The sequence below is a fragment of the Chiroxiphia lanceolata genome, chromosome 12, assembly GCF_009829145.1.
Source record: "Chiroxiphia lanceolata isolate bChiLan1 chromosome 12, bChiLan1.pri, whole genome shotgun sequence".
Lineage (NCBI taxonomy): Eukaryota > Metazoa > Chordata > Aves > Passeriformes > Pipridae > Chiroxiphia > Chiroxiphia lanceolata.
This window is the reverse complement of record NC_045648.1, coordinates 2,959,591-2,984,320: the sequence shown is the minus strand read 5'-3', so window position 1 is coordinate 2,984,320 and position 24,730 is coordinate 2,959,591. Positions and strand designations below refer to the sequence as shown.

Sequence of the window (24,730 nt, the reverse complement as noted above, 5' to 3'; positions counted from 1 at the left end):
GTCAGCCCGCCCTGAGGCGGCGGGGACGCGCCTGTCAGCCCGCCCTGAGGGGGCCGCGGCGGGGCCGCTGTGTCGCGACATGGGCGACGACTTGGCGTCGGAGGGCGACACCCGTGAGTGGGGCCGAGGCGGGGGGCGCCGGGCCGTGGCGGGGGATTCGCGTAGCGGGGCCGGGCGGGCGCCGGGAGGGGGTCAGGGACAGAGCGGCGATGCTCCAAGGAATAACCAGATGCATGAAAATGCGTTCAAAAACAAAGCAGGTGTGTAAACCTACGCGTGAATTAAGAGCTGTTTTGCCTCAAAGCATCCTGTACCCCTGAGATGCTGCATATAACTCCAGTACTGCCCACTTGGGGGGTTTGGCCCCCTTTATCCCCTGGTCCCCATCCTGGGTTGTCTTTGTGTCCTGCAGCTCCAGCTAGAGCCCTGTGGATGGTTTTATCACATTTCTCTGCATGTCTTTCATCTCCTTTGCTGCTTTTTTACATCTCTTGCATAATAAATTGCCCATGAGTTGGTGCATTGGAGTGAGGGTAAATAATTTAAAATGTGTTCCACACTGTTTGGGATAACTGAATTCATATTCGGTAACACAAATTACAAAACACTCTGGAATCTGAGCTTGAAAGAGAAGTAAAACTGCTCAATAGCCACCGAAATGCTGCTCTTGGATGGGTTTATGCCATGATGAGGAGTGCATTTACATTTACAGAGATAGCAGAGTCGTGTGGGTCCTAAGCAGAAAACTCAGACCACCAAATGGTTTTCCATGTGTTGCTGAAAATAGACAAATTGCGGCTTCTACAGCCTTGGTGATGCTGGGTTTGTTACTGCATCTTTACAGGTAGAGGAGAGAATAAATAAGGCAAGGAGTGCTTTGGCATCTCTTGGCAATGATGCTTTGTGTGACTATAAAATGTAACAACACATTTCTGTCACTTGGAGAGCAGAGGCAGCAGCATTTTCTTAGCTGAAACATAGAATTTACTCCACTGAAAGAGTAGTGTTTACAAGGAGGGGGGGTGTGTCGCCCTTGGTGTTGATAATTAACAAAAACTCCACGTGTTTTTCACAAGTTCTCCTGATATTTCCTCTCAAATCAAGGGTCCATGTGGTGTGGAAATGCAATCCTATTAACACCCCTGACCAGATGATAACAGAGTCTTAATATAAAGTACAGGAAATCCTGTTTCTGCAGAAATCAGTGTCCAGATCCTACTGCCTTAATTGTAGCAGCAGGTTCAACACTGTGGAATGCACACTCTCAGATGATCATGTCTGGTGTTAAGTGGATAAACACACTATTGAATGATCCTGTTGTATTATTTGTGGTTTTCTTGAGCTAAAGTTTTTTGTTTGAAGGTAAGGGGAATCGAAATTGGAGAATGAGATTATACCTCTCTTGCTCTAAGAGTCCACAGTAGGATTGCCTTTCTTCTGTGTCCTCTGAACAGAAAAATGGGGTAGTGCTATTTAGGCAGCAAATCTCCTGTTTATCTCCTCATTGTGGTGGAATGGGAACAATAACATGTTTTGATGCCTCTTGTATGGCATGTGGTTAGTGTCTAGTTGATAAGTTGAAACCAACTGAAGTTGCATTGAGCCCCTGAAGTAGCATTGAGATGCTCAAACTGCAGCCTGAGCTCTGCAGCAGCATAGGAGAAAGAAAAGTCTCTGGGCCAGCTCTCCAGTGGAATATTATAGGCTGAGGATCTGAGTCAAGCACTTCTTGAAAGAATTTCGCAAAAGCAGTAGGGCAGAGACCGAGTCCAAAAAAGACTGATACCAGCCGTGCCAAAAACCTTCAGAGCCTCCCTGTGGGGCTGTGGCAGCCCCAGAGTCACAGCTTTACTCTTGTTTCTTGGCAGGAAGGTTTGTTCGATCAAGGAGAAGATTGCTGGGGCAAGGCCCAGCATGGAGAGCAAACACTCTTAAATTGTGCCTAACTGTGCAGGACAAATACTGCCAGTCGTGGTAAATTATATGCAGAACTGCCACAGTTTATTAAGAGATGCAACACTAATCACAGGCCAGGCTGGCAGTTCTGTGCTGCTTGGATGGTTCAGGTTGCCCGGACGGGGATGGCAGGACCATGTGTAAAGGCCTCCTTGTCGAGTGGTGCGATGTAGGTGGAAGGATGGAGGAAAGGGTGATGTGTCAGAGCCTTTACACCGGCTCTAGGCCTTAGAGGTGCCCAGAGGACATGGCCCAGAGGACATGGACCTCATGGACCAAAAGGTTTTGTAGCTGGAGCAAATCCATGAAGAGAAAGAGACTGAATTAGAAGAGAAGTGAGTAGGACTGGAAGAGCACTGATGTGACACAGGGATACTCAGGGAAGGAGAGATGGTGTGAGAGGACAAATCCAGCAAACATGCCAACATCTGCAGGACTGGGATTCTTGCTGGAAGAATCTTTCCACAGTCACCCTTCCCTGAAGCCACAGGGGCCAGTGAGATGAAGAGGAGGTTTGTTGGGGCATGCTGCCCTGTGCTCCTTGCCAGCACTGTTTTAATGCTCACTCTTCTGCTCTGCTGCAGTGCTTCAGTCAGAGAAGGAGTTCCATGATGCAGCCAAGCGGAATGACACAGCCAGGATGGAGGAGCTCATCAGGAGAGGGGTTGACATCAAAGCCAAAAACAATGTAAGTCCTGGGTTTTTCCACCTCTAAGCTGCAGGAAGTGCTGAGGGTGTGTTTCAAAACTGCAGCTCCTTAACGCTGCTCTTCTCATTAGCTTCTTAATTGGTCAAAGCTTTAAAATACACCACCCTGTGCTAAATAGAGCCTGTGGCAACCAAGCAGTTCCTCAACACACTGGGACCCCCACTATCATCCTGGCCACACTGGAAAGCTGCAGGTGCTGAGGGAGGGTGATCATTTATGGTTCCCCTTGTAACCTCTGTGCCAGATACAGACAGTATGAAAGGCTTTGATTTTGCTATCTCTGCATGTCAAGGCTGTGGGACAAACTCAGTCCCTGGTGCAGGTCTCCCCTTGTTGACCAATATCTTCATGGAAATATGGGATTACACACATCCCTACTGTTTCAGTCTATCCCTTGATGGGAAGCAATGTTCTTCACTCCTGTGCTGTTGTTATAGCCCAGACCTGCAGTTCCTGACTGGAGGGTGACTAACACCTGCCTGACAGGAGAGGAGAGAGACAGAGGGTTGTGTCCAAAGAAGACCCTGCACAGTATGAGAAATTCTGGCTCCATGGTTGGCCAAGGAGATCTTAGCCTTCAGGAAGGCTGGTGGATACACACACTCTGCATACATGAGCCTTCCTTCTCTATCCTTCCCTTCCAGACAGACCGGAGTGCCCTGCACTGGGCCGCGGGAGCAGGGAATGTGGATGCTGTGCGGCTGCTCCTGGGTCACGATGTCCCCGTGGATGACGAAGACAGTGTACAAAGGCGACTCTCCCTTGCATGTCCTGCAAATGTGTTCGGTGTTGGGGGAGTGCCAGGGACTGGGTGCTGGGCCAGCAGTGACAGATGTCACCTTAGCCCTGGGTGGGTGGCACAGGGTGGCACCTGCTGAGCAAGGGGCTGGAGCGAGACTTGTTTTCAGAGGTGTCTGTGCTCCGTCTTTTGGCCTTTTCCTTGCATGCACAGTGACTGGGAGTAGGCTGGTGGAATCTGTGAGGTTTTCTGTAGAGCATGGGGAAGCTTGGCTTCTTCTGGTCATGTTGTTGGGGCTTGTGGGACGACAGGGACAGTCAGCAAATTCTCTCTCCCCCATAAAAACCAGGCAAATACACACCATTAACTAGGAAGTGGCAGTCTGGAGGCAGGTCTCTGCTGAGCTGCTGTGAATATCTGTGGCAGGAATAGTAATAACTGGACAAAGTGAGGCTAGAAAAAAATAACAGTGAGAATAGATTTGGGAAACTGCATGAAGCTAAGGGGACAGCTTTCCTCCATGGTGGGGATGGTGGTGGCTGCAGTTTAACTGTGAGTATCTCTCTTCTGCCCAGTTTGGAATGAATGCTCTTCTCCTGTCTGCCTGGTTTGGCCACCTCCGTGTCCTGCAGATCCTCATCAACGCTGGGGCCAAGACTAACCGTGTCAACAGGGTGAGAGTCTCCCTGTGTGGGCCCATCACACGGCTCTAGATGGTGCTGAGGGATGGAGAGAGACTTACCTGGGGTTAGGTAGTCCTGTGTGACAGCACCTACTCTGGGGACTGCCATCTGCACTCTGCCTTATTCCTAAAACAGCTGTAATCCAATAATTGTAGCTATAGAGATGCACACAGCATCCTCAGCTCATGTTTGTGCAGTGCTGATGTGGAAGGTATTACAGAAGTGGGAAATGGGTTTGGTGGGTCAGCAGTCTGTGTATTCTAAGACAGACCTTGGTTGGGAAAAGCAGCATTAATAGTCCAGTCATAACTTGCTGTCTGCAGCACAAGGAAGTGTAGCCCTAGAGGTGCAGGGAGGCGTGGAATGGGTCTTTGCTAAAAGGAGCAGGTTGTCAAAAGAGACTGTCCCACAGAGCTGGACTTGTTAAATGAGCAGTCCTTTATCTCCTCTCCAGAATGGCAGGAACTTACTCCACTGTGCTGCCCAGAGGGGACACGTCCAGGTCATAGAGTTCATCATGGAGGTCCTGGAGGATGTGTGTGTGGATGAGACAGACAAGGTAGGAAAGCTCATCACTGCTTTGTTTCTCGAGGTCTGATATTGCTCTGCTGAGTTTAGCAGGGATGTTGCTGTTGGTCTTGGGAAGAGACTTGGAGTCAGATGCTATTCCCAGAAGTCTTCCTGCAGAACAGGCTTAGGGATCATGGGCATTGTGGCTCTGGTCAAACTTCTAGCAGCCAGGACTTTTGCAGAATAAATTCAGGAATTTCAGTGCTGTACTCTCTTGCTGATGATGCTCCTGAGTGTGTTGTGGGTAAGTAATAACCAAGGGTGAACCTCCCTCAGCATGTTCCAGCACTGGCTGATCTGTTCCTGGAGATGGCATAAGAATATACAGGAGTTAGTGCACATTCTTTTTTGCTCCATGGCCTTCATGTTTTCAAGTGATCCCCACTCTGATGCTTGGGAGTTAAATGAAGCAACAAGAGATTTGCCTTTCCCCAAAAGGGATCCTCACTCACCCTATAACTGGGGGCTTACATATGAAGTCAATTTTTTAATCCTTAGTTGTTTTTAATAAGTTATTCATTATCCTCCATTTATAGGAAATAACCACTGAAAAGACCTCTTCCAGTGTTTGGTGAGACCAACATGCTTGTTAGCCCCAGTGGGTAGTTCTGTTCACCTTGTTTTATTAGGGTCATCCCAAATATAATGCAGAATAAAAGCAGCAGAATAAAAGATAACTGCAGCACTTCTGCCCTTTGTGGAATGGGTTATTACCCAAGGCATCACTGTATTTCTTGCAGCAGATGATCTGATATTTTGCTTCCCAAGCCTCTTTGGACTGTGTTTCCTCATTTCCTTTCCCAGATGGACAGGACAGCATTTCACCTGGCTGCAGAGTATGGGAGACTAGAGGTGGTGGAGTTCCTCATTCGACTGGGTTGTTCTCACAGTGCCAAAGACAAGGTATGGGCACACAGTGACACACAAGGGAAGTGAAGTCCAATGATAGGGGTATGAAAATCAGGGAACAGGATACCAAAAGGCTCATGAAGGCGAGTTTCCACAGTTTTAACTATGGTTGTGGTATGTCAGAGCTTTTCTCCCCTATCCACTTCCAAGCCATTTGCACCTCAGTCCATGTTGGATTTCTCTCCAGGGCTTTTCAAACAGGACATGCAGCAAGCCTGGTGTACCATGCTCCAGTTTAAAGTAGCTGGGCTTCTTCCCTCCCTGCTGCAACTATTAGAAGATTGCTTCAGTCTGGTGCTACTGGTTACAACCTCCTTCTCAGACACACTGCATATACTCTGTGCAAGGTTGTGGTGTATGAACACACAGTCCTGTGATACATATATTTACGAAGTAATGTTTACTTTCAGGAAGCAAATACAGCATTGCATTTAGCTGCTAAAAATGGACACCTCTCTGTGCTGCAGAAGATTATAGGTGTTGGAGTGGACCTTGATGAAAAAAACTCAGTAAGTACATTTAAATGAAATAGTAACCACATCAGTTTCGCCCTTTTCCTCCCTAGAAATACATTCTTGCCACAGTCACCAGGCTGAATAGTCAGTATTGACAGGAGAGGTCTAGAAAATAGCTGATTTTATCTGAAGCCTGTGTGGGTAAATCCGGGTGCCACTTGAAGAGTATCAGTGAAAGGCAACATCCGTCTTGGACTGATTTCCAGCTCTAAAGTGTTGCCTTCTCTTCCTGCTGTATCTGCTGACCTGCCTTATCACTCCATTTAATCTCCCTTTTTCTCCCTGACCCTTGGACATTCAAGTGCCTAAATGGTTTTTGAATGTGTTTTAAACTAAACTGCACCGTGCTTTATAGTATTGACTTAGTCACTGACCATATGGACCTTCTGTTTGAGATCTCCCTTTTGACAGGTCTGCTCTGGAGAATTACATGGCTGGAACACAGCTAAGGATTTAGATGGCAAATATTGGCTTAGTATCGCTGTTATTTATTCCAGGGCACACTCTCAATTAAGTTTATCAGCATTTTTTTTTTAGTCTTGTTTCATTACTGTCTTTGAAAAGTGTATTTGATTGTGATTAAGATCTGAAACAAAGGGGAAGCCACCTTCTGTGGTAACCAGTAGCATTTGTCTCCCCCCAGATGAGCTGCCCTTTGTTCAAAGAGCAGTAATAAAACCAGATTAAATCACTTAAGAATTCTGCTTGTTTGTGTTTTCTTGTAAAGAAATGAGCTACAACCCTCAGAAGGGAGAATCTGGTTGAGGGTCATGGGTTTCCAGTTCCAGATCCTTGACCCTCAGGTACCTTAACATTCATGGATTCAGAAGATGGGGTAGAGTCTTGCTCATTCTGCTGCTCTGTCTTGGCCTTGCCTACAGAAATGCTGCCTGTGTCCTTTTCTGCCTTGTCCAGGAAGGCCTTACAGCTCTGCACTTGGCTGCTGAGGGGGGTCACAGGGACTCTGTGAAGCTGCTCGTGGAAGCAGGAGCTGATGTCAACGCCCAGACCCAGGTTAGCTCCATGGAGGTCATTCCATTTCCAAGCACTGCTTTGTGGATTTATGCCTGGCTTCCCAGGTTGGGCCTTGTGAAGCCCAGTATTAAGGAACAGCTCAGGGAGTCCAGAGAAAGGTAGACATGGTTTTGTACAAAAAGGCAGGTGAAGCTCCTTGGGACTGGTTTGGCTGTGGAGACAATCTCCATGAATTTGTCAATGTGGGGCCATGGGGCTCTTGCAGGAGGGAAGCAGAGAGCTTTCTGTGGGTAGTCTGTATCAATTGCAGCCTCTGAGAAGAAGCCCTGACTAACACCCCTCTCTTCTGAGGTGACTCTCAGAAGAAGATGAACTGCCTTCATTACGCAGCACTGCATGGCTATGAGGAGATAGCCAGGATCCTCATGGATGCAGGAATCCACACTGATGCTGTTAATCATGTAAGTCCTTCTCAATGCTCTCACCACTTAAAAAAGGTGAAGTCTGTTTGTAGAGCTGCTCGAGGGCACCAAGCAACTCTGCAAGGACCAGTGCTGCAGTATCCCCAGTCAGCCCCCAGTGCTGAGTTGCAGCTGTGGTAGAATAAGACATGCTGGGCACAGCATGGTCCTTTCAGTGCCATGAGCTGAGCTCTTCCTAAGCACAGCGTCTTCTTTCGACAGCAAAATGCATCAGCGACACACATCGCGGTCCTGCAGAACTTCCCAGCCATGGTGAAGCTCTTCATCGAGGCAGGGTGTGACCTTGACATTCCAGATAATGTAAGACTGCAGCTCCTGTTCTTTGTCTTTGAAATGTCAACCAGTTTCAGGGGGGATTTGATTACCTTGGGGACAGGGTTAAAGAGAAGTGCTTTAAAATGTGGAAAACCCAGAAGCGCAACTTAGGAAATGTGAAACCCATGAAATGATTCTGAGTGTTCCAGTGAGATAATTGCTTGATGGCATTCAACACATGGGCTGTGCCACATCCCTGGGACCTGTGCACAGCAGCACTGCAGTCAGCTCTCTCCTCCTTGTTGGAAGCAAGTGGGAGAAACTGGAAGATATTCTGCAAAACATTTGGAGGGCTGAGAACGGGAGGCAAGCCTGCAGATAGCTGGTTGTCTCACCAAGTTGTAATTTTCTGAATGAAGGGCTTTGTGTAGTTTGTTTCAGTTAATGTTCGTTCTTGTAGCAATGTTCCCTCCTGATGACACCATAAAATTGCCACATTTTGTGTTTGATTTTACTTGTTTCCATTAAACAATCCCAAGGGGGGACATTAACCCAGCCCTGTGTCCCAGGAACAAAGAACTGGCACAGGTCCTTCCCTGCCATGGCCAAACTACCTGCCCACAGAAATTGTTTAAATAATAGGAAATAATATAATCCTATAAGTGACCCTAGAGAGCCTTATGGAGCTGAAGACGTTCCTTATCTAGACTGAAGTCTAGAGGATTAGATCAGGGAGGCTTCTTAATGCTGGTCCTGCGACAGGGACAGACCAGTTCTGCTCAGCCAGAGGAAACCAACTCTAGTTGGAGGTCGGAGGGTGTTTAACCTGCAGCTTCAAAAGGGGCAGAGGGGAAAGGAGGGCAGAGCTGACAGCAGTCTTACAGCATTTCCTCCTGGTAATGTTCTGCCTTGTCCTTCCAGCCTCACACTTGTCCTTCTCTGAAATGTAGTCCTTTCTCCCTCCCTGTGCAGAGGCAGCAGACCTCACTCCACATCGCTGCAGAGCACGGCAGGCAGGACATCGCCGAGATGATTCTCATTGCAGGAGTTAACCTGAAGTTGACAGACAAGGTAAAGTCTCCATGGGTTGAATAGGTCCTGTGGGAGTATGGAAGGAAAATATAGATAGTCTTTGCCACTGTCTTTCATCATTTCCAAGGAAGGCTAGTAATATGAAAATCTGGATATTTCCAGGGATAAGGCCTTAAAACACTGCTGAATAGGTTATTTTGTTGTGTTTTCCAGGAAAGAAGTGGCTGGGTATTAGGTAGGTAGACAACAGTTCACACAACGAGCAACCTTTTCCTTCTCAAAGTTGTTCTCATTTCTTCTGCTTCTACTTGTGCTATCGCACACATTAATATCAAAGATCTCAAATAATGATAAGCAATAATACCCCAAAAATCACAGCACACATATTTTAATAGGATAAAGTATCTGATCTAGATCTGGCATTGCTTCCAGGGCTTTTGCCCTCTAATTAAATTAACAGAATTCTAGAAGCATCAGGTAAATTGCATGTGGCCTGAAAGTGTGGTGTGGCTTGAAAGTGTGGTATGTGCCCAGAAAATGCTGAAGAGGCTTGGGCAGAGAGCAAAGCACTGTTTGCCATCCTCAGTGGGTTAGAGCACATGCAGACCTGAAGCCACCTGGCTGAACTTGCCACCCTCCAGCACTCTGTGGAACTACAGTGACACTCAGCTCAGGGAACACATTCACACTTCTCTGTGTGAAATTTGGTTTCTGCTCACATCTGCTGCTTATAGGTGGAGAATAGGTCCTGGCTGGGTGCAATACTCAATAGTCCTGCTGCTGCAACAGAGCTTGTACCTCCTAAGGTGAAAGGTCTTTTCCAGCTCATTTTCCCCTTCTAATTTCAGCAGGGGAAAACGTCTCTGGATGTCGCTGCCCGAGGCAATCACATCAACCTGGTGGACATGATTATCAAAGCCGATAGGTTTTACAAATGGGAAAAGGTAAGCAGCTCACACACCATCCCCTGCCCTTTCCAGGGCAGGTGGAGCTTTGTCTACCCCATTGAGACTCCACATACCAGCTGTCAAAGGAAAAGAAATACAGGGCATCCTGTGACAGCCTGACCTCGACTTTCATCCCCTTACTTAAGAAAAACAGAAGTCTTCACGGTGCCAACAGCTTCTACTTAAGGCTTTCCTTATTTAAAAAGGCCCCTGTTGTTAGAAATCCCAGGCTGTGCTGCCAGGAATAGAGGTTTTCAAAGGTTCTTTGACAGCTGTTCCCAAAGCCCTGTAGAAGGGGGTGGGATAGCATTTGTTCCTTTTTCCAGGAAAAATTGAAGGACTGAGCAGGAAAATGCTTGGCCTAATGTCACCAAATGGGACGTGGTGAGTTTTTCAGCAGTGGAAGAGAACTCCTCCTGAGAGCAGTCATCAGTTCTTGTTGAAGTCATACAACCAGCTTTCCTCTCAAACTGCAGCTGCTCAGCCCCAGTCTGCCACCTGAAACCCTGCTTTCCCCAGGCCTGTGCCCAAACCAAGCTGAGCAGAGCATGTGGAAAGTACAGCCAAATGCCACATCCCTCGTGTCTTAAGATTTTGGGCATTTTCCCATACCAGGACTCTAGAGGGAGAAGAAAAGGAAGGAAAAGAGGGCACACACCTGTGGCTCAGGCACAGCTTCAGGAGTAATGCTGTGTAGATCAGGCCCTTCATGGGCTTCCCATGCAGCCCTAGGGAATGTCATCCAGCCTCTTTGCAGCAGGGCATGTAAAGGCTGTGAGCACAAGCCTGTGTTGCAGGGAAGCAGGAGATTTAATTAAATGATCCTGCACCAAGCCCAGATAAAAAGCAGTACAGAAATGGAAATCACGATCCACATGGGTTTTTCCAGCAAAGCAGCTTTTCACATTTTTTTGTTAAAGTGCCTGATTAGTACAGAGCAAAACAGGAATAAAGAGAGTAAAAAGAAAAGTGCTGTGCCAGAATGAACTTGCAGCGACCTGCAGAGCTGAGGGTGTGGGAGGCTGCAGAACGACAGGCACCCTTGCAGCACCCCGACTGAAACCCCCGTTCTGGCTTTGCAGGACAACCTCAACAGCGACTCCAACTCATGGATGGCAAAGCACTTGACCTTTAAGCAAGATCACAGGCTGGAAACACAGCACATTCGCTCAGTCATGTGGAGATTAGCCACTAAGTACCTCAAACCTGGGGAATGGAAGAAGCTGGCACATTACTGGAAATTCACAGATGCTCACATTAGGGCCATTGAGCAACAATGGACAGGTACAAAAAACATCCCAGGTATTTTCCTTCCTTCACTTGAACTGCGCTTCTCAGAGATTCAGCTGCAGTAAGAGCAAAGCATGAAGGAAACCTGTTGGTTTATTTGAAACAACCTAAAGATTAGGTTAAAAATTCTGCTTTTAATGAATGTGGACTTACCTACACACTGGAATTTGTCTAGGAGTAAAGCAAACAAGCAGGGGGATTAGTGGTTCATTGCTCATTCCTTATGAGGCACTTACCAGGCTGGTGGGTTCTTGCTACAATTCTTGTTCTATAGGACAGGAGAAACTTGCTAGTTTTATTTTTTTCTTTGAAGGATATGAACCAAGAAGGCAGTGATGGTCCATTTAGAGTTTAAGAGATACATTAGCAGAAGCAGGGTCTGAGGGTCTGGTTTGGCTCCTGTCAGGACTCTGTAGTTTGGATAATGTGAGCAAGGGGCCAAGCTGTGCTCTGAAGGCAGAAATTCTGTATTGCCATGAAAGATTGGCCAACAAGTCCAAGCTCATCCAGGGCCACTCCATTAAGTTTCACATGAATCCAGCAATCTGACCACAACCAGGAAATTAGCTAAACCATACTTTGGAGCCTCCTAGTAAAATCCAAAGGAAGGGGTGTCCAGACCCACCAGTTCAGAAATCTGCTCTGGTCAGGGCCATGCACTCCAAGGGTGGGATTCCATTTGTGGTTTGATCTTGCCAGGCACTAAAAGCTACAGGGAACATGGCCACAGGATGTTGCTGATCTGGCTCCATGGCATGAATACTGCAGGAGAAAATCCAATCAAGGGGCTGTACGAAGGCCTTGTGGGGATTGGAAGAAGAGATTTAGCAGGTAATACTTTTGTCTTCCTTCACTCAGCATTATTTAAATCAATTTATCTGAACTCTGTGGTTACACAACACACACAGAGGAGAACTTCAGTGGAGCCAATTCACACAAGCTGAAAGCACCTGCCCTTCCCCCTTGCTTCCATTACATGTCATTTCTTTCCTCTTCGTTTTGATAAGTGAGCACATCCTGCCACGGCTCCATACTTCCGTGCAGCTGAACATTCTCTCTTTCAGAAAGTATCCGGAAAAAAGCCAACGCAGACTCCACCTCTCCACGGAAGTGCACAGCGATGTAACACCGCGAGCAGCCTCTGCTGGTCTCAGAGCTACAGGAGAAACACTTCTCTGCTGCTGCTCAAAGGCAGCTGCAACTTAAGGGCTTCTTGTCAGAAACAGCTGGCACTGCTGCACCCTTCTGGCTCTGGAATGACAAGGGTAAAACAAATGCTCGTGGTCAAAAATGCTTCTTTACACAGAAGGGAGATTTTTATCAGCAATTTCCTGTGGTCTGGGTACAGTAAAGGGAGTTCAGTGAGCAAGCCTCACTTGTCACACTGTATCAGGAAATATTACACTGTTCTACTGTAACTTGTTTACAGCACGTTTGTACAGAAATTTTTAATTGTCAGTTTTTTAAGTTAATGAGGGTAAAAAGCCTTTGTTTTAAGGAGTGTTCTTTACTTACCGTATTGGGGGGTGTCTGTCACTTCCCTCTTATGGTGGGAATTTAAGAAACAAAATCAAAGATACCATTTGGTCCTTTTGGAACCTTAGGGGTTGTGATCTTTAATGCTTTGACTCTTCACAAAAAGTTTGAGAACAACATTAACATATATAGTGTTTATAAGTTTACATTAACATACGTGTACTGTTTATAAATCAAATAGGTGACTAATGACCCCTCTTACCTTTTCAAACTGTATCTTCTCAAGAGATTAGTTATCTACACAACCTCTGGCAAGGACATAGTTTCCTTACATACCAATTCATCATCTAATACTTCATGTTTCTTTTTTACAGCATTGCAAGGGGAAAATAATGTCTGTATTTCAATAAATCTAGATCGTACCCTCAAATTTGCAAGTTATATCTTGTCATCTTTATTTAAAAAACACTACAACATTCTTACTTAGTGCAACCTTAGGGGAACTCATGCAGAAGGTGCTGGTTTTCTTCATTTCCAGAGGTGTCTGTAGAGGCAAACCAGGACTGTATTGAACTCCACTGCTGTTCCCTTGGAGTCAAAACAAGAGACACTTGCTGAAAGTGAAGTTTTATTGAAAACCATTTTTAAGCAGCAAGAAAGTTAAAAATTCAAATGCTTTATTTCAAATAGAAACAAACTAACAACACAACGTACGAAGCAAATAAGTGATGGCAACATGGTCACTTAAACATCTTTTAAATCAAACATTCAACAAAAATATATGTCAGCTTATAAGGACACAATCTGCATGTGGTAATATATACAGCCAAGTGAAAAATATAAAAAGAAATATACTGTTCTGCTTAAGAACATGACAGTGAAGACTTTGGTAGAAAAAATGTCTTTATTGTTTAAAAGTGTAGTCTTCAAAGATGCTTCCTTGAATCCAAAGACTAAAAATTAAAGAGATCTATCCTATTACACTGCTGGAGGTTTCTGTCCGTGGGTAGTTCACTGATTGCTGATCCTGTAGGAATCACACAGTGATAATCGGCTAACATAAGGGAAAAGGCAGAGTGGGAACAGTTGATTGTACACAGGAAGACCACCAAAGTGATGCCTCTGTTTCACTGGCACTCCCAAGCCTACTGCTCTTCTTGCTCGTTGCTGGTGTGAAGACTGATCTTCTGGACTTCCAGCTCCTCTGCACTGACCATGGAGGGATCGATGGCTGCGTACCGGGTACCGTGGAACTGCAGCAAGTGGATCTGTGGGACACGGGAAATAACACGGGAACAGCTGTAGAAGGACACTGTTTTGAGAAAGGAGAAACATTCCTTCCAAGTAATTTTTGTGAGGATGAAACCATGGCTCTGGAGTACAACAGAAAACCCCCAAAAGCTGCTCCTCCATGAATGTGGCTGCTCCAACCCTGCCCTTTGGTATCAGAGATCTCCGAGCACACAGAGCTCAGGGAAGTCAAGAAACAAAACAAGCACAGAGGAGGAGTTTCCTGCTGCTCTTGTGGCTAAACACATTTTTAGATTGAGTTTGAATTCAGAGACTCACCTGAATATACAGGTTGACCTCAGCACTCCTGCAGAGATAGGGGAAGTTGCCTCCTGTTTTGAGGTGAGCTCTCCTGGCATTGGGGTAAAGTTTATACATTTCCTCTTTTGCTTCCGTCGAAAGCGCGCTTTGGTCGAACACCTACAGAACAAGTCCCAGCAGTCAGCTCTGAATCTCAGATCTTCTTGTTACATCAGACTGGCTCTGTGTTGCTCCTAGAAGTGCCTCTCAGCTTCTTTGTGGAACAGTGTAATGAAATGAAAACAAGCAAACTTGTTGGGCACTGACAGCTAGAAAGCCAAGGCTGGAATACTGGAACATATGGCCCAGTTACTGCACCCAATATCCAACTCAGTGTAGCAGAGAAGAGTCAAAGTGTTGCCCAGTCAGCACAAGGCTTCCCTAAATACAAAGTTACATGCTGCAAATGCTTACTAACTTGCTAATGTAATATCAAGCCCATCTGCCAAGAGGAGGAAACAGTGCTTAAGAAAAAAATTTAGTTGACATGAACTTACATCCATAATGGTTACAGGGATGTCTCGGATTTTGTGAGGTTCTACATAGGAGTTCTGGCAGTTGAGGGTGAGTCTTGAGGCAAGCTCGCTCTGCCCCAGGCTCTCCAGCTTGCAGGAGAGAGAAACAGTGATTTAATAACATATTTCACTGCAGAAAGTTAATGTAATGTGAACAATAAAGTCAAAGAGAAGATAGTTTTAAATGGATGGTTATAATTCCAACTCAGTATTAGTCTGCATGAGACAAACACTTAGAGCATGTTCCATGAGTTGCTCCTGCCCCCAGGGAATGGCCTACAGATGTATCCCAGTACTTTCTCCTCTTTCATCTTAGTTCCTTAACTTCCTCTCTTTTGATCTACATAAATAAACAGAACTAAGGTAAAGTCACCACACCAGTTAAACTGTGACAGTCAGCACCTGCTAAAGATCCATTCCTCACTCCTCCCTCCTGGGCCAGGGAATAAAGAAAGCACAGAAATCCCTACACTCTCCTGCTCAGTAAATCTACAGAGTGACACCACAGCCATTGGAGCACACAGACACCTACCCTGTCCACCATGAAATCAATCCCATCTGCCATCTCAGGATCTAGAGGACCAGATGCAAAGTTGCCAAGGACAATTTTTTTCAGCATAAAAGCAGGCATCAGCCAAAAGCTAGAACAGAAACAAGATGTAACAATCTTCAATCACCAAGGACTCCAGCATTGAGATGTTTTGTTGTTCCTTGCACAGACTTTGTGCCTTAACTTCAAATGAATTCCTGAAAAAGCTTTAAGCGCAGAGAGATGGAAGACATGGCAGTTTGGTGCTTGAAATGTTCTGGGAGGCTTTTAATCTTACATGGCAAAAGGGTATTTTAAACACACTGAGGAACACTTTTCTTGCCCTAAACTTCTTTTGTTAGAAAACAGGCAGAGTTTTTAAATCTGACCACACATCCACAGAGGATCACAGAACAACTTGTCTAATTCCACACTCTCAGTTGTGAAAATTTCCATTCCCCTTGTGGTATGGCTTTAAAAGTCATAAATATTCCATCCCACACTTCCCTTACCCAGGTTGAATGAGGTTAGACACATGTCCAACCCAATCAGTGGGACATTTCATTGCAAAAAATTAATGCCATAAGTCTGCTTGCTTGTCCCAGTCTTCCTTACCTGTTTGCTGTCCATGTCTGATTGAAGATAGAAGTGTCACTAAAGGCATTACACAAGATCAGAGACTGAACTCTGGGAGATTTGTGTGTGTATTCAGCAAATTTTTGAGCCAGAAAGCCTCCCAGAGAAGCTCCAAAAAGGTGAACCTAATACAAGGAAAAAAACCCAAAAAACAGATGACGTTACACTTGTGAAATGTGACCTCTGAGCCACAGTGCTTGATTACAAAAATAGGTCATTCAAGTTTACCCTGTCCCCATAACCCATTTTTTGAAAGAATCACTATTCCATTCATCTTCTGGTTTTATGAGTGACATAAATGTGATAAATACTGACAGAAGGAAATGTTCCACACAGAATCACAGTGCAAATTTCTTTGTGTTCATCAAGCTTAAGAAAAACTCTGAACATTTCACTTTGTTCTCCATAGCTATTCCAACCCAAGGTACTTGATTGTGGTGTTCTGTACTATGTGAGTTAGGAATGATAACTTCCATGGGATCTCATGAAAAACTGAAGTCAACCCATACATTTTAATAAGCATAGAGTAGCAGTTGAATTTAGGCCAAGTGTTACAATTTCCAAGGGTATTCACCTTCAAAAATAAACTAGTTTCAAATGTGAAATTGCAACACAGCCTCTTTATTTATAGCCTGCATTTTTGTGTCCTATTTTTTACACTGTCTCTCAAACAAGACTCTTTCAAACATCAGGTTTTTACTGCAAGGATACATGCACTTCCCCATCTCCAGCCACTCACTTTATCCAGCTGAAGGTGGTCTAACAGTTTCCTGAATCCATCACAGAACTCGAGGTGATCCCAGTACACTGGATACTGCAACTAAAATAATACAAAAGTTAGGAAAAGCTGGTCTCAGATCAACCTGCTCCAAAGTCATACCATTCTCACATTAAGGTTTTGGGACATCAACCTGCCTCTCCTGCAGGGTGAGGTTCTTCAGCAAGGTCCCCACAGTCCAGGGGTGCAAACACCTCCCCCTTGCTTACACAAAAACACACAAAGTGCTGCAGAGCAAGTTTGCTGGGGAAAGTGCAGCATTGCCTCATCCTGTAGTCAGTGGGAAGGGAGGCTGTAACTGTTCTTCAATAGTTTTGTAGCACGTAACAGCTACAGAAATCATTAACTGCTGCAAGAGACACAGCAGGACTCCTAAAACCAGGCTGTTTAATATTGTACAAATCAACCATTTGGGTTCAGCTCAGGAGCTGGGAAGCCACAGAAGAGCAGGCTGGGTTTGAAGGAGTGACACAGCATTTGCAGGTATTATATGGGCTAAGAACCACATTATCCACCATCCAAAAGGAAAACATGGAAGCCCTGAACTAACTCCTGTGTTTGCCTCAGCACTAACAAAGATCCAGCTGGAGGCAAAAATTACTTGTGTCCAGGACACACAAGGGGGAAAATAGGCCGAAAAGTTAATTGTGTGCATGCACAAGGTTTTGGGTAAATGTTGCTGTGAACACACAGCAGATTCCAGCCTGGATCTACATGCTACCTACTCCAGGGTGCAACTTAGTAGCAAGTTTTTTGTGGATTCCCTTAGTCAAAACTAAGAAGTTCATTATCCAACTTCTGATTAGAGCAACAAGCACGAGCACACCAACTCTGACACAGGACTGAGGATACTCACAGCAATAACTCTGTAGCCCCATCCAGTCAGTGCCAAAATTTGCTGGAAAAACACATCTGCAGTTCCACTTACAGGAGGGAGAAATATGAGTGGGCAGCGAATGCTCCTCGGTCCTGCATCATACAGTGACCAGACTTTACTGTCATCATCATCTACTATTATCTGGAAAGAGAGGCACAGGAGGGACAAGAAACACAAGACAAGTGAGGTTCTTCAGTCAGCTTCCAGGATTACTTCTAGAAATTTCCATCATCTAGTAAATGTTATCATACTCATGACCATCTTTTATTCTTCCTCACAATAACTTTCTTCTCTAAAGTTGTTTTCTAACTGGAATGACAATCATTGTGTGGACATAGCTGGAACAGAATTGCAGCCATGCACCATCAAACCAAATGCTTTGTGCACCCTGAGATAAGCTGGACAAGGAACTGCACCTCAGGAAAGGAACCTCCATGCTCAGGAGAGACCCAGGAGGTCAGTTCAGGGTACCAAGAGCAGCAGCTGGAGGCTGGAAGAGCCAGCACTGCCCCAGGGACAGCCTTTTAAACAATCATCAACATTTGCATTCGTGGACAGAAGATGTTACAGGTCTGGATCCATGCAGGTCTGCTGAATTAACCAGTTAACACAAGTTATTGATCTGAAACACTTAGAGTTGCCTGCCAGAAACAGAGACACACACAGCTCCCAGGACAGCACTGCAAAGCTGAGCTGGGAGGAAAAACACTTCCATCATCTGGCATCATCTCAGGAGCATCTGGAGTGCTCAGGACACACGGCTGGCTGAGGCAGATTATTCTCACATGAGGTGCTACCATTAATAAGCAGCTCCTCATATTCATCAATATCTTCAAATGTATAAGAACTGGGTCTTCTTTTCTAGCAGTGCTAAAGCCTGACTTGTTTTGACAGGGCCTGTTCTACCAGCAAACTGTTTTGGTTATTAACATTTCCTTTCAACTCCACAACCCAGCAGAAGCGTGTGGCTTGTACCAGATAACAAGCACAAACCTCTGGGGAAAGCCCATGTCACACAGTGGGAATTCATCTCCTCTGTATCAAGATTTTGCAGCTTTTTGAACAGTTATATACAAGCACAATTTACTTTTCCAACCCAGCAGTTAAGCTTCTCAGCAATCAGAGAACAGTGTAACACAAATCAGATTTGCTTGACTAACAAATCTGCTCCTAATAAAGCCAGTATTTCAGGCTCTGGGGGCATATGAGGAATCACATGACACTGTTGTTTCCTGAAGTCTTTATAAAAAAAGGAAGACTGCATGCCAGAGCTTCCAGATCATTGAAACCATTCAAACATAAACTTTCTATAAAAGCTCTCCCAACCCCCCCCTCCCCCAAAAACTACCCTTTGAACACAACTCCTGGGCTCAAGGCCTTGCCATTCTCAGCTGTCCTCCCATCAGTAACGCTGGACCTGTTCAGGGTGGTTCCTTTGAGTTTTGCAAGGCCAGCGTGTCCCTTGATGAAGACTTTTAGGAATGACTTATCTGAGACAGGGAGCAGTGTATGTAAATGGAGATTCACAGCCAAAGCCAGAGATTCAGTCAAGAAATGTTATTTTCTGTGCTGTACTTCCTATGTCTGGCCAGGGCAGGAAGGGTGATGGAGCTGTGCATTTCCTGAGCCTGTCAGGAGAAACATCTCAGCCCGTTCTCCAACAAACTGCTCTGGCTCTGCTTCCTTAGGTCGATCTGACAGCAGTAACCAAGGCTGGTCATTCACTTCTGGGGGTGATAATGCATGCAAATGTATTCCCAAAGAGCTTCAGATATTAATTACATCTTCAAATTGGGCTTTTTTTTTCCTACTCTCTCCAGTAACCAGGACTGGTTTGTTTATTCCTATCTTCTTCACACCCCACATTCACCACTGTGGCATCTCTCGATTTTGAGCAGACGGAATCACTCATGAGGGTGAGACACTCCCTGGTCTGAAGGTCACCAGGGCACCATCAGCTTCAGTTTACACATGTCCCCAGTTATGAAACCCTGAGCACTCGCAGCAGCTGGAGGCAATGGCTGCTGGCAGTGAGCTGCAGTGTCACAACACCCCCACGGCAGCAGCACCGTTGTAACCACAACCTCCAGCTCACTATATTGCACCCCATAAAACAGAGCCTCAGAGTACTCACACCTCTTTCCACTGAAACACCTTCTCCTGGCTTTGCTGACCTGGTGAGGTACTGCCTGAAGGCAACAGCGTGACACAAACAGACCCAGCAGGTCTGGTACTGCCCAGAAACAGCTGGACAGCCAGGGACAAACAGAGCACGTGCAGTCAACAGCAGTAGATCTTTCTTAATTGCAGAACACACAAACTGACAAAGTGAATGAAAATCCTACAGCCTTAAAGGTGTTCCTGCAGCCAACACTGCCATCCAGATTAGGGAACCAAACCGACTGGAAGTCAGCTTAGCCCAAAAACCAAACTATAACACACCCCAAGCTAAACAGGCCACTGACTCTGCTCAGCATGTACAGCCCCATCAGAGACTGTGCTTGCAGGAGCAGGCTGGGGGGAAAGGCAGCACTGTCCTTCAGTCTGGCAGGAGCCTGGGCTGCTGCTGCAGGTCAGGCTGTAACCACAGCCTCAGCAAGCCTGACCTGCAAAAGGAACACATGAGAGTCTGACCCGGTCAGAAGCCACGTCCTAGTGCTGCACCCTGTGCCTTCTCTGTCCTTGGCATGTACAGAGCAGGAGCTGGAGCACTACACACCTCCAACACTCCCCTGGGGACTGCACACCTCCAACATTCCCCTGGAACTCGGTAAAAGGAAGTGGAGAAATCCAAGAGAGAAAAGAAAGTCATTGGACAATGTGATTAAGCAAAAGACATCTAAAGGACACACAGCAGAAGAAAGCATTTGGGGTTTTCCACCATGGTTAAGGATCTTCCCCCTCTCAGTAACCCTGTGTGAAATCCAACTGCTGAGAAGTTGCCTTTAGATGCTGCTTTAGCCTGAGGATGATGTGTAGGGATGGTGGAGGTGGCTCTGGCAGCACAGGGTCAGTGCCCTGCCTCGGTGCAGTGCACACAGGCAGCTCTGAGAGGCCACATTTGATCCCCAGCACACACTATCTCCTTGGAGTCTCCTCCTCAGGCATGGCTGGGATCAGGACAGCAGGTACTGCTGCTGTGGGTCACAGCTGGGAGTCTCTGCTCCCCACCGCTTGCAGAAGCGACCTTTGAGAAAAATGAAAATGAAGGGTGTGCTTTCATGCACTCACATGACACGTGGGGCAACAGTTCAGGAGATAAAGCAGGTCAGTAGCATAGCCACAGCTGCCCTGCATTAACCACACAGTTTGGCTTCCCCCCGCTACAAAACAAGGAGACTTCACCCACAAGACAATTCCAGCTGTACATACCTTTTTAAGAGGAACTGTACTTCTGAACCAGTTATAGTCAGGAGAGACTTTAATCTCTCCCATGATGTTTAGAAAAACCTCAGTCTGGGTCAGCCTGCAAAAGAGAAAGTGAGAAATCAATACAGCAGCTTTCCCGTGGGCAGCACTCGAAAGCTGTGCTGTGGACATAAAGCACTGCAGGGGGATTTGCTCTTATCAGTTGATGGCACTGCCTCTGACTCACACCAAGTTTACTTTTGCTCAGTTTTCATCACAAACCATGTAATTATTCCCCCAAGAGGCAGTCACCTGACTGCCTTACTGCACCACCCTAACTGTGAAATGATGACGCTTTTGTAACAGCATTCCCCTGGGACACCTGCAGAGAAACTCAATTGTGTGGCAGGCTGTAAGTGGCTTAAAGCCTTAAAGCAGGTTTTTGATTTGTTTTAAATTGATAAAGCACTCCAGATTTATAGCTAATAAATATTCATACAATTCACTCAGCAGCTCACACCACAGACATTATTTCATGTCTCAGTATTCAGATCACGTCCTTCCATCCAAGTATAACTGACCCAGAGGAGTCCCAGAGCACATCAGGAACATCATCTGATCCGAGGCTTAATTTACAGAAGATTCCTGAAATTTCAACTCTATCCACACAGAAGCAGACTCTTGTCAGGAGTTATCAATGAAGAGACCTTTGAAACACAACAATTAATACATTTGGAACAAACTGATTCAGAGTTGGGGCCACACAGGAATGCTACTAATTCATTCCCCAGTCAGAATGTCCAAGCACACATAATGAGCATCTTATAACACTCCATTAATTAGTAATAAACACTGAGGTAACTCCAAGATTTAACTCTTTTTTTTAAAGCAGCTTAAAAGAGACCATTAGCTTCCATTTATACAACAAATGGCATCAAACATTTTGAAGCTTGGAGACTCAATAGCTTCACCCTGAAAGCCAACTGCCTCAGGAGATTATTTTCATGCATTCACACACAGCACTGAGCATAACAAAACAAAGAAACTTTTGCTCTTGTTACTTAACAGTTGCCAAGCCTAAATCAATAGGTTTTGTTTCTTAATTCTTCATAAAATAAGACCTCGTTGTGTTCTGTGAGTCACTGCAATTCATTTCTCCCTGCAGGAGAGCTGCCGGTGGGCAGCTTAACCAGCTTACAGGGGTACAGCTGGATTAACAGTTAGTTACAATTTCCTCATCTTTCAGTCTTCATTTGCCACGTTCCAGGTGCAGAAAACATGAATTTTAAAAGGGGAAGTACCTTCTGAATTGCAAGACAACACACACCTTCCACAGAGCATGAGCTACACCTCTCACGTCCAAGGGTTTCAGGTGGGGAGTTCACCTGTGGGGCCACTGTATCAAATTTGTAGTTTCATTTTGGTGCTTGCTCCAATTATTTTGCTCTCTATCACAGTCTGGCAGCAGGTAAAAATACAGCAAAAGTGAAAAATACCTATTTCCAAGCGGAGCAGGTGCAAGGATGTGTTACTGGACTAGGGGACAGCGGATCGCTGGAGAAAGGAAGCAGCGGTTCAGACTAATTCCTCTCCATAACCACACACCAGTGGCTTTCTAAAAGCTGTTTAGCAAACAACAGCGTGACAAAGTTGTGGCAGACATAAATTACAGGAAATGCCTTAAAACACACATTATCTTGGAGTGTTATATTGACAGGGCCAAGAAGCAAAAGTCACGGCCAGGGACCGCACGGACACGGAGGCGACGGAGAGGGAGACTTTCTACTGATAATTCTGCCTGCCAGAAAGGGTTGGCAAATCTCTCCCCGTTGTGATCATCTCCCTGCTTCTGCCCCCTCAGTCCTTCAGCACCATTAAGGTGATTTTTGGGGGCTGGGAGCACAAAGCTGTGTCATTACACTGGGTAAGGAAAGGCTCCAATGCAAGTGAACTTTGTCCTGCACCTGCACCTCGTCTCACGCCATAGTGAGTTTAGAGTCCACCTGAAATCTGAATTTTGAGCTTCCCAGCTCACCTGTTATCACTTGTGGAAGTGAACCATTGGCCTATAACACCTGGGCTGATTTTCCCCAGCTTCCTTATAAAGGTGCATCTATGCCCACCACTCCTAAGGGCTGCCCTCCTTTTCAGGAAAGAGGAAATAGTTTGTCTTTGATTAAAAAAGTTTTTGCTGATGTCCTGTTACTTAAATGCTGTTTGTTTGGGTTTTTTTCCTTTGACACAGAAATGCAGCATTAAATTTGCACGCACAAACACTCATGCCAACAACAACACATGCTTTCCAGCTACAGAAAAGCTGAACCACAAGCTCGGCCACTAAAGGTAACTCAGACCACAAAGAACCCGACCAGGCTCTGAAGACCCAATTTTCATTTTTAGGAAAACCAAACAACCCGAAGAACTCTTATCTCCTAAAAACAATTCCTCTACAGGAAGAATCACCTACAGATGACAAGCAGTTGGGAATGCTCTCCTTGTGAGTTACCCAACCACACCAATGACATGCTCCTTTCATTACTGATTTAGAAAGGCAATGAGAAAAGATTTACTGGTAACTGGGGCACGGCCGCAGCACCTTCCCCTCTCCCCTGCCCCTGCTCCATCCCCATCTCAGCCACACTTGGCCCTCCCAGCTTTGCAGGGGGAAGGAGACAACCGCCCACTCAGCACCCTCAGCGCGGGCTTCCCCCCCTGCAGAACCGGCTGAGGCGGCCCCTTCCCTGAGAGACCCCTGGAAAATGAACCCCAGGGCGGGGATGACGGGCCGAGTCCCAATCCTCTCCCTCAGGGGTCCCTCCAGAGCTTAAAACACACCCCCTGCCCCTGCAGAGCCCCGCGACCCCCCCGGCACAGCCCCTCAAGGAGTAACACCGTCCCAAATAATGAGAGACGCCCGCGGCACCTCAGGGCCCGCCCGGCTCCTCAGAGCCCCCCTGAGAATCAGGGGCAGCAGGCCCGTCTCCACAGCGACAGCGGCAGACCCCCACCTTGCCCGGTCGGTGCTGGGCGCTTACGGGCTGGCAGGGCCCGGTGAAGGATGCCGGACGAGGAGCAGGACAAGGATGAAGATGCAGATGAAGAGCAGGATGAGGACCGGGATTTCCCCCCCCCCTGCCCCGCGCGCCCGGCCGGGGGCACGCGCCGGCCGCCACTTCCGGGTGCTGCGCCCGCACCCCCCCACGTGACTCGTGGTGGGCGGGGCGAGGGCGGGGCCTGGGGCGCTCGCGTCGCCATCGCCGCCGGGGTGGGAGTCACGTGCCCACTCTGTAATTACCAGTGTTGGGTTGGGGAGGGGGCTGTAAAACTTAATCATTCCGCCCCCAGGGGCGCCTGACACTATCCCAGGTTGCTCCGACTTGGCCTTGGACGCTCCCAGGGACGGGGCAGCCACGGCTTCTCCGGGCAACCTGTTCTCTGACAGGTGATACTGAGTCATTCCTCTTAATGACCGGGCGGGGGTCAATTAGCTCCGTTTAATTGGTATGTGATAAACAGGTGAGCTGAAACAGACCTATAGTGACCTGCTGTTAAAGGTGCCCTCTCTGTGAGACGTGCCCAAAGGATGCGCTTCATTAGACAATATATATTTATATGTATTTGTATACCCTGCTTGAAGATCACCCCACGACACGGTGCATCATTTTCTACCCACTCTTAAAATCGCTTCGTTTTGCCTGAAGTTTTCCACTCTCCGTCTCAGCTTGATATTTCCACGAAAGGCTTTTTAAAAAATTCCTTCTGTGGTCCAAGGGAAATACTCCTCTCATGTAGTGTACAGGAAGAAGAATAAAAGCCAGGAATCACCTGAAATAATGGGTGTTTTGGGGCGATAGAGGGAGCCACGGGCAGACCGAGGCAGTCGCTCGCAGACTACATCTCCCATGATGCCCTGCGGCGC

The 24,730-nt window shown here is 46.5% G+C and overlaps 2 protein-coding genes across 8 annotated transcripts; one reads left to right on the top strand and one right to left on the bottom strand.

Moving 5' to 3' along the window:
• Positions 1 to 13,268, top strand: ANKDD1A (ankyrin repeat and death domain containing 1A). Of its 5 annotated transcripts, XR_004359285.1 has the most exons (16): positions 1 to 113; positions 2,541 to 2,644; positions 3,310 to 3,429; positions 3,980 to 4,078; positions 4,542 to 4,646; positions 5,462 to 5,560; positions 5,977 to 6,075; positions 6,997 to 7,095; positions 7,419 to 7,517; positions 7,740 to 7,838; positions 8,766 to 8,864; positions 9,674 to 9,769; positions 10,855 to 11,056; positions 11,762 to 11,893; positions 12,127 to 12,327; positions 12,913 to 13,268. XR_004359285.1 is itself a non-coding variant. In XM_032700277.1 (15 exons), the coding sequence occupies exons 1-15, from the start codon at positions 80 to 82 to the stop codon at positions 12,186 to 12,188; spliced, it is 1,527 nt and encodes a 508-aa protein (XP_032556168.1). In that variant the 5' UTR covers positions 1 to 79; the 3' UTR covers positions 12,189 to 13,268. The 5 variants fall into 5 exon arrangements, 4 of the variants coding, with proteins under 4 accessions (XP_032556168.1, XP_032556167.1, XP_032556169.1 ...); XM_032700277.1 differs by having other exon boundaries at positions 3,310 to 3,408; positions 12,127 to 13,268; XM_032700276.1 differs by having other exon boundaries at positions 12,127 to 13,268.
• On the bottom strand, positions 13,154 to 24,003 carry SPG21 (SPG21 abhydrolase domain containing, maspardin). Of its 3 annotated transcripts, XM_032700281.1 has the most exons (10): positions 23,820 to 23,984; positions 22,139 to 22,196; positions 20,836 to 20,929; positions 17,443 to 17,604; positions 16,548 to 16,628; positions 15,788 to 15,933; positions 15,176 to 15,284; positions 14,626 to 14,733; positions 14,108 to 14,248; positions 13,154 to 13,806 (listed from the first exon to the last, which is right to left on the bottom strand). In XM_032700281.1, exons 2-10 carry the CDS (start codon positions 22,150 to 22,152, stop codon positions 13,684 to 13,686), a joined length of 978 nt encoding a protein of 325 aa, XP_032556172.1. In that variant the 5' UTR covers positions 22,153 to 22,196; positions 23,820 to 23,984; the 3' UTR covers positions 13,154 to 13,683. The 3 variants fall into 3 exon arrangements, with proteins under 3 accessions (XP_032556172.1, XP_032556174.1, XP_032556173.1); XM_032700283.1 differs by lacking the exon at positions 22,139 to 22,196 and having other exon boundaries at positions 13,195 to 13,806; positions 23,820 to 24,003; XM_032700282.1 differs by lacking the exon at positions 23,820 to 23,984 and having other exon boundaries at positions 13,195 to 13,806; positions 22,040 to 22,139.
• Positions 24,004 to 24,730: the final 727 nt, after the last annotated feature.

Bases quoted from the DNA above. Each gene is read 5' to 3' on its own strand.
- ANKDD1A (XM_032700276.1), top strand. From the start codon at position 80: ATGGGCGACGACTTGGCGTCGGAGGGCGACACCC. The intron at 3,430-3,979 runs GCATGTCCTGCA...TCTTCTGCCCAG, and splicing joins TACAAAGGCGACTCTCCCTT to TTTGGAATGAATGCTCTTCT. The intron at 7,839-8,765 runs GTAAGACTGCAG...CTCCCTGTGCAG, and splicing joins ACCTTGACATTCCAGATAAT to AGGCAGCAGACCTCACTCCA.
- SPG21 (XM_032700281.1), bottom strand. The intron at 14,734-15,175 runs GTAGGTGTCTGT...CTCTCCTGCAAG, and splicing joins TTGATTTCATGGTGGACAGG to CTGGAGAGCCTGGGGCAGAG. The intron at 13,807-14,107 runs GTGAGTCTCTGA...CGTGTCCCACAG, and splicing joins AGGTCAACCTGTATATTCAG to ATCCACTTGCTGCAGTTCCA.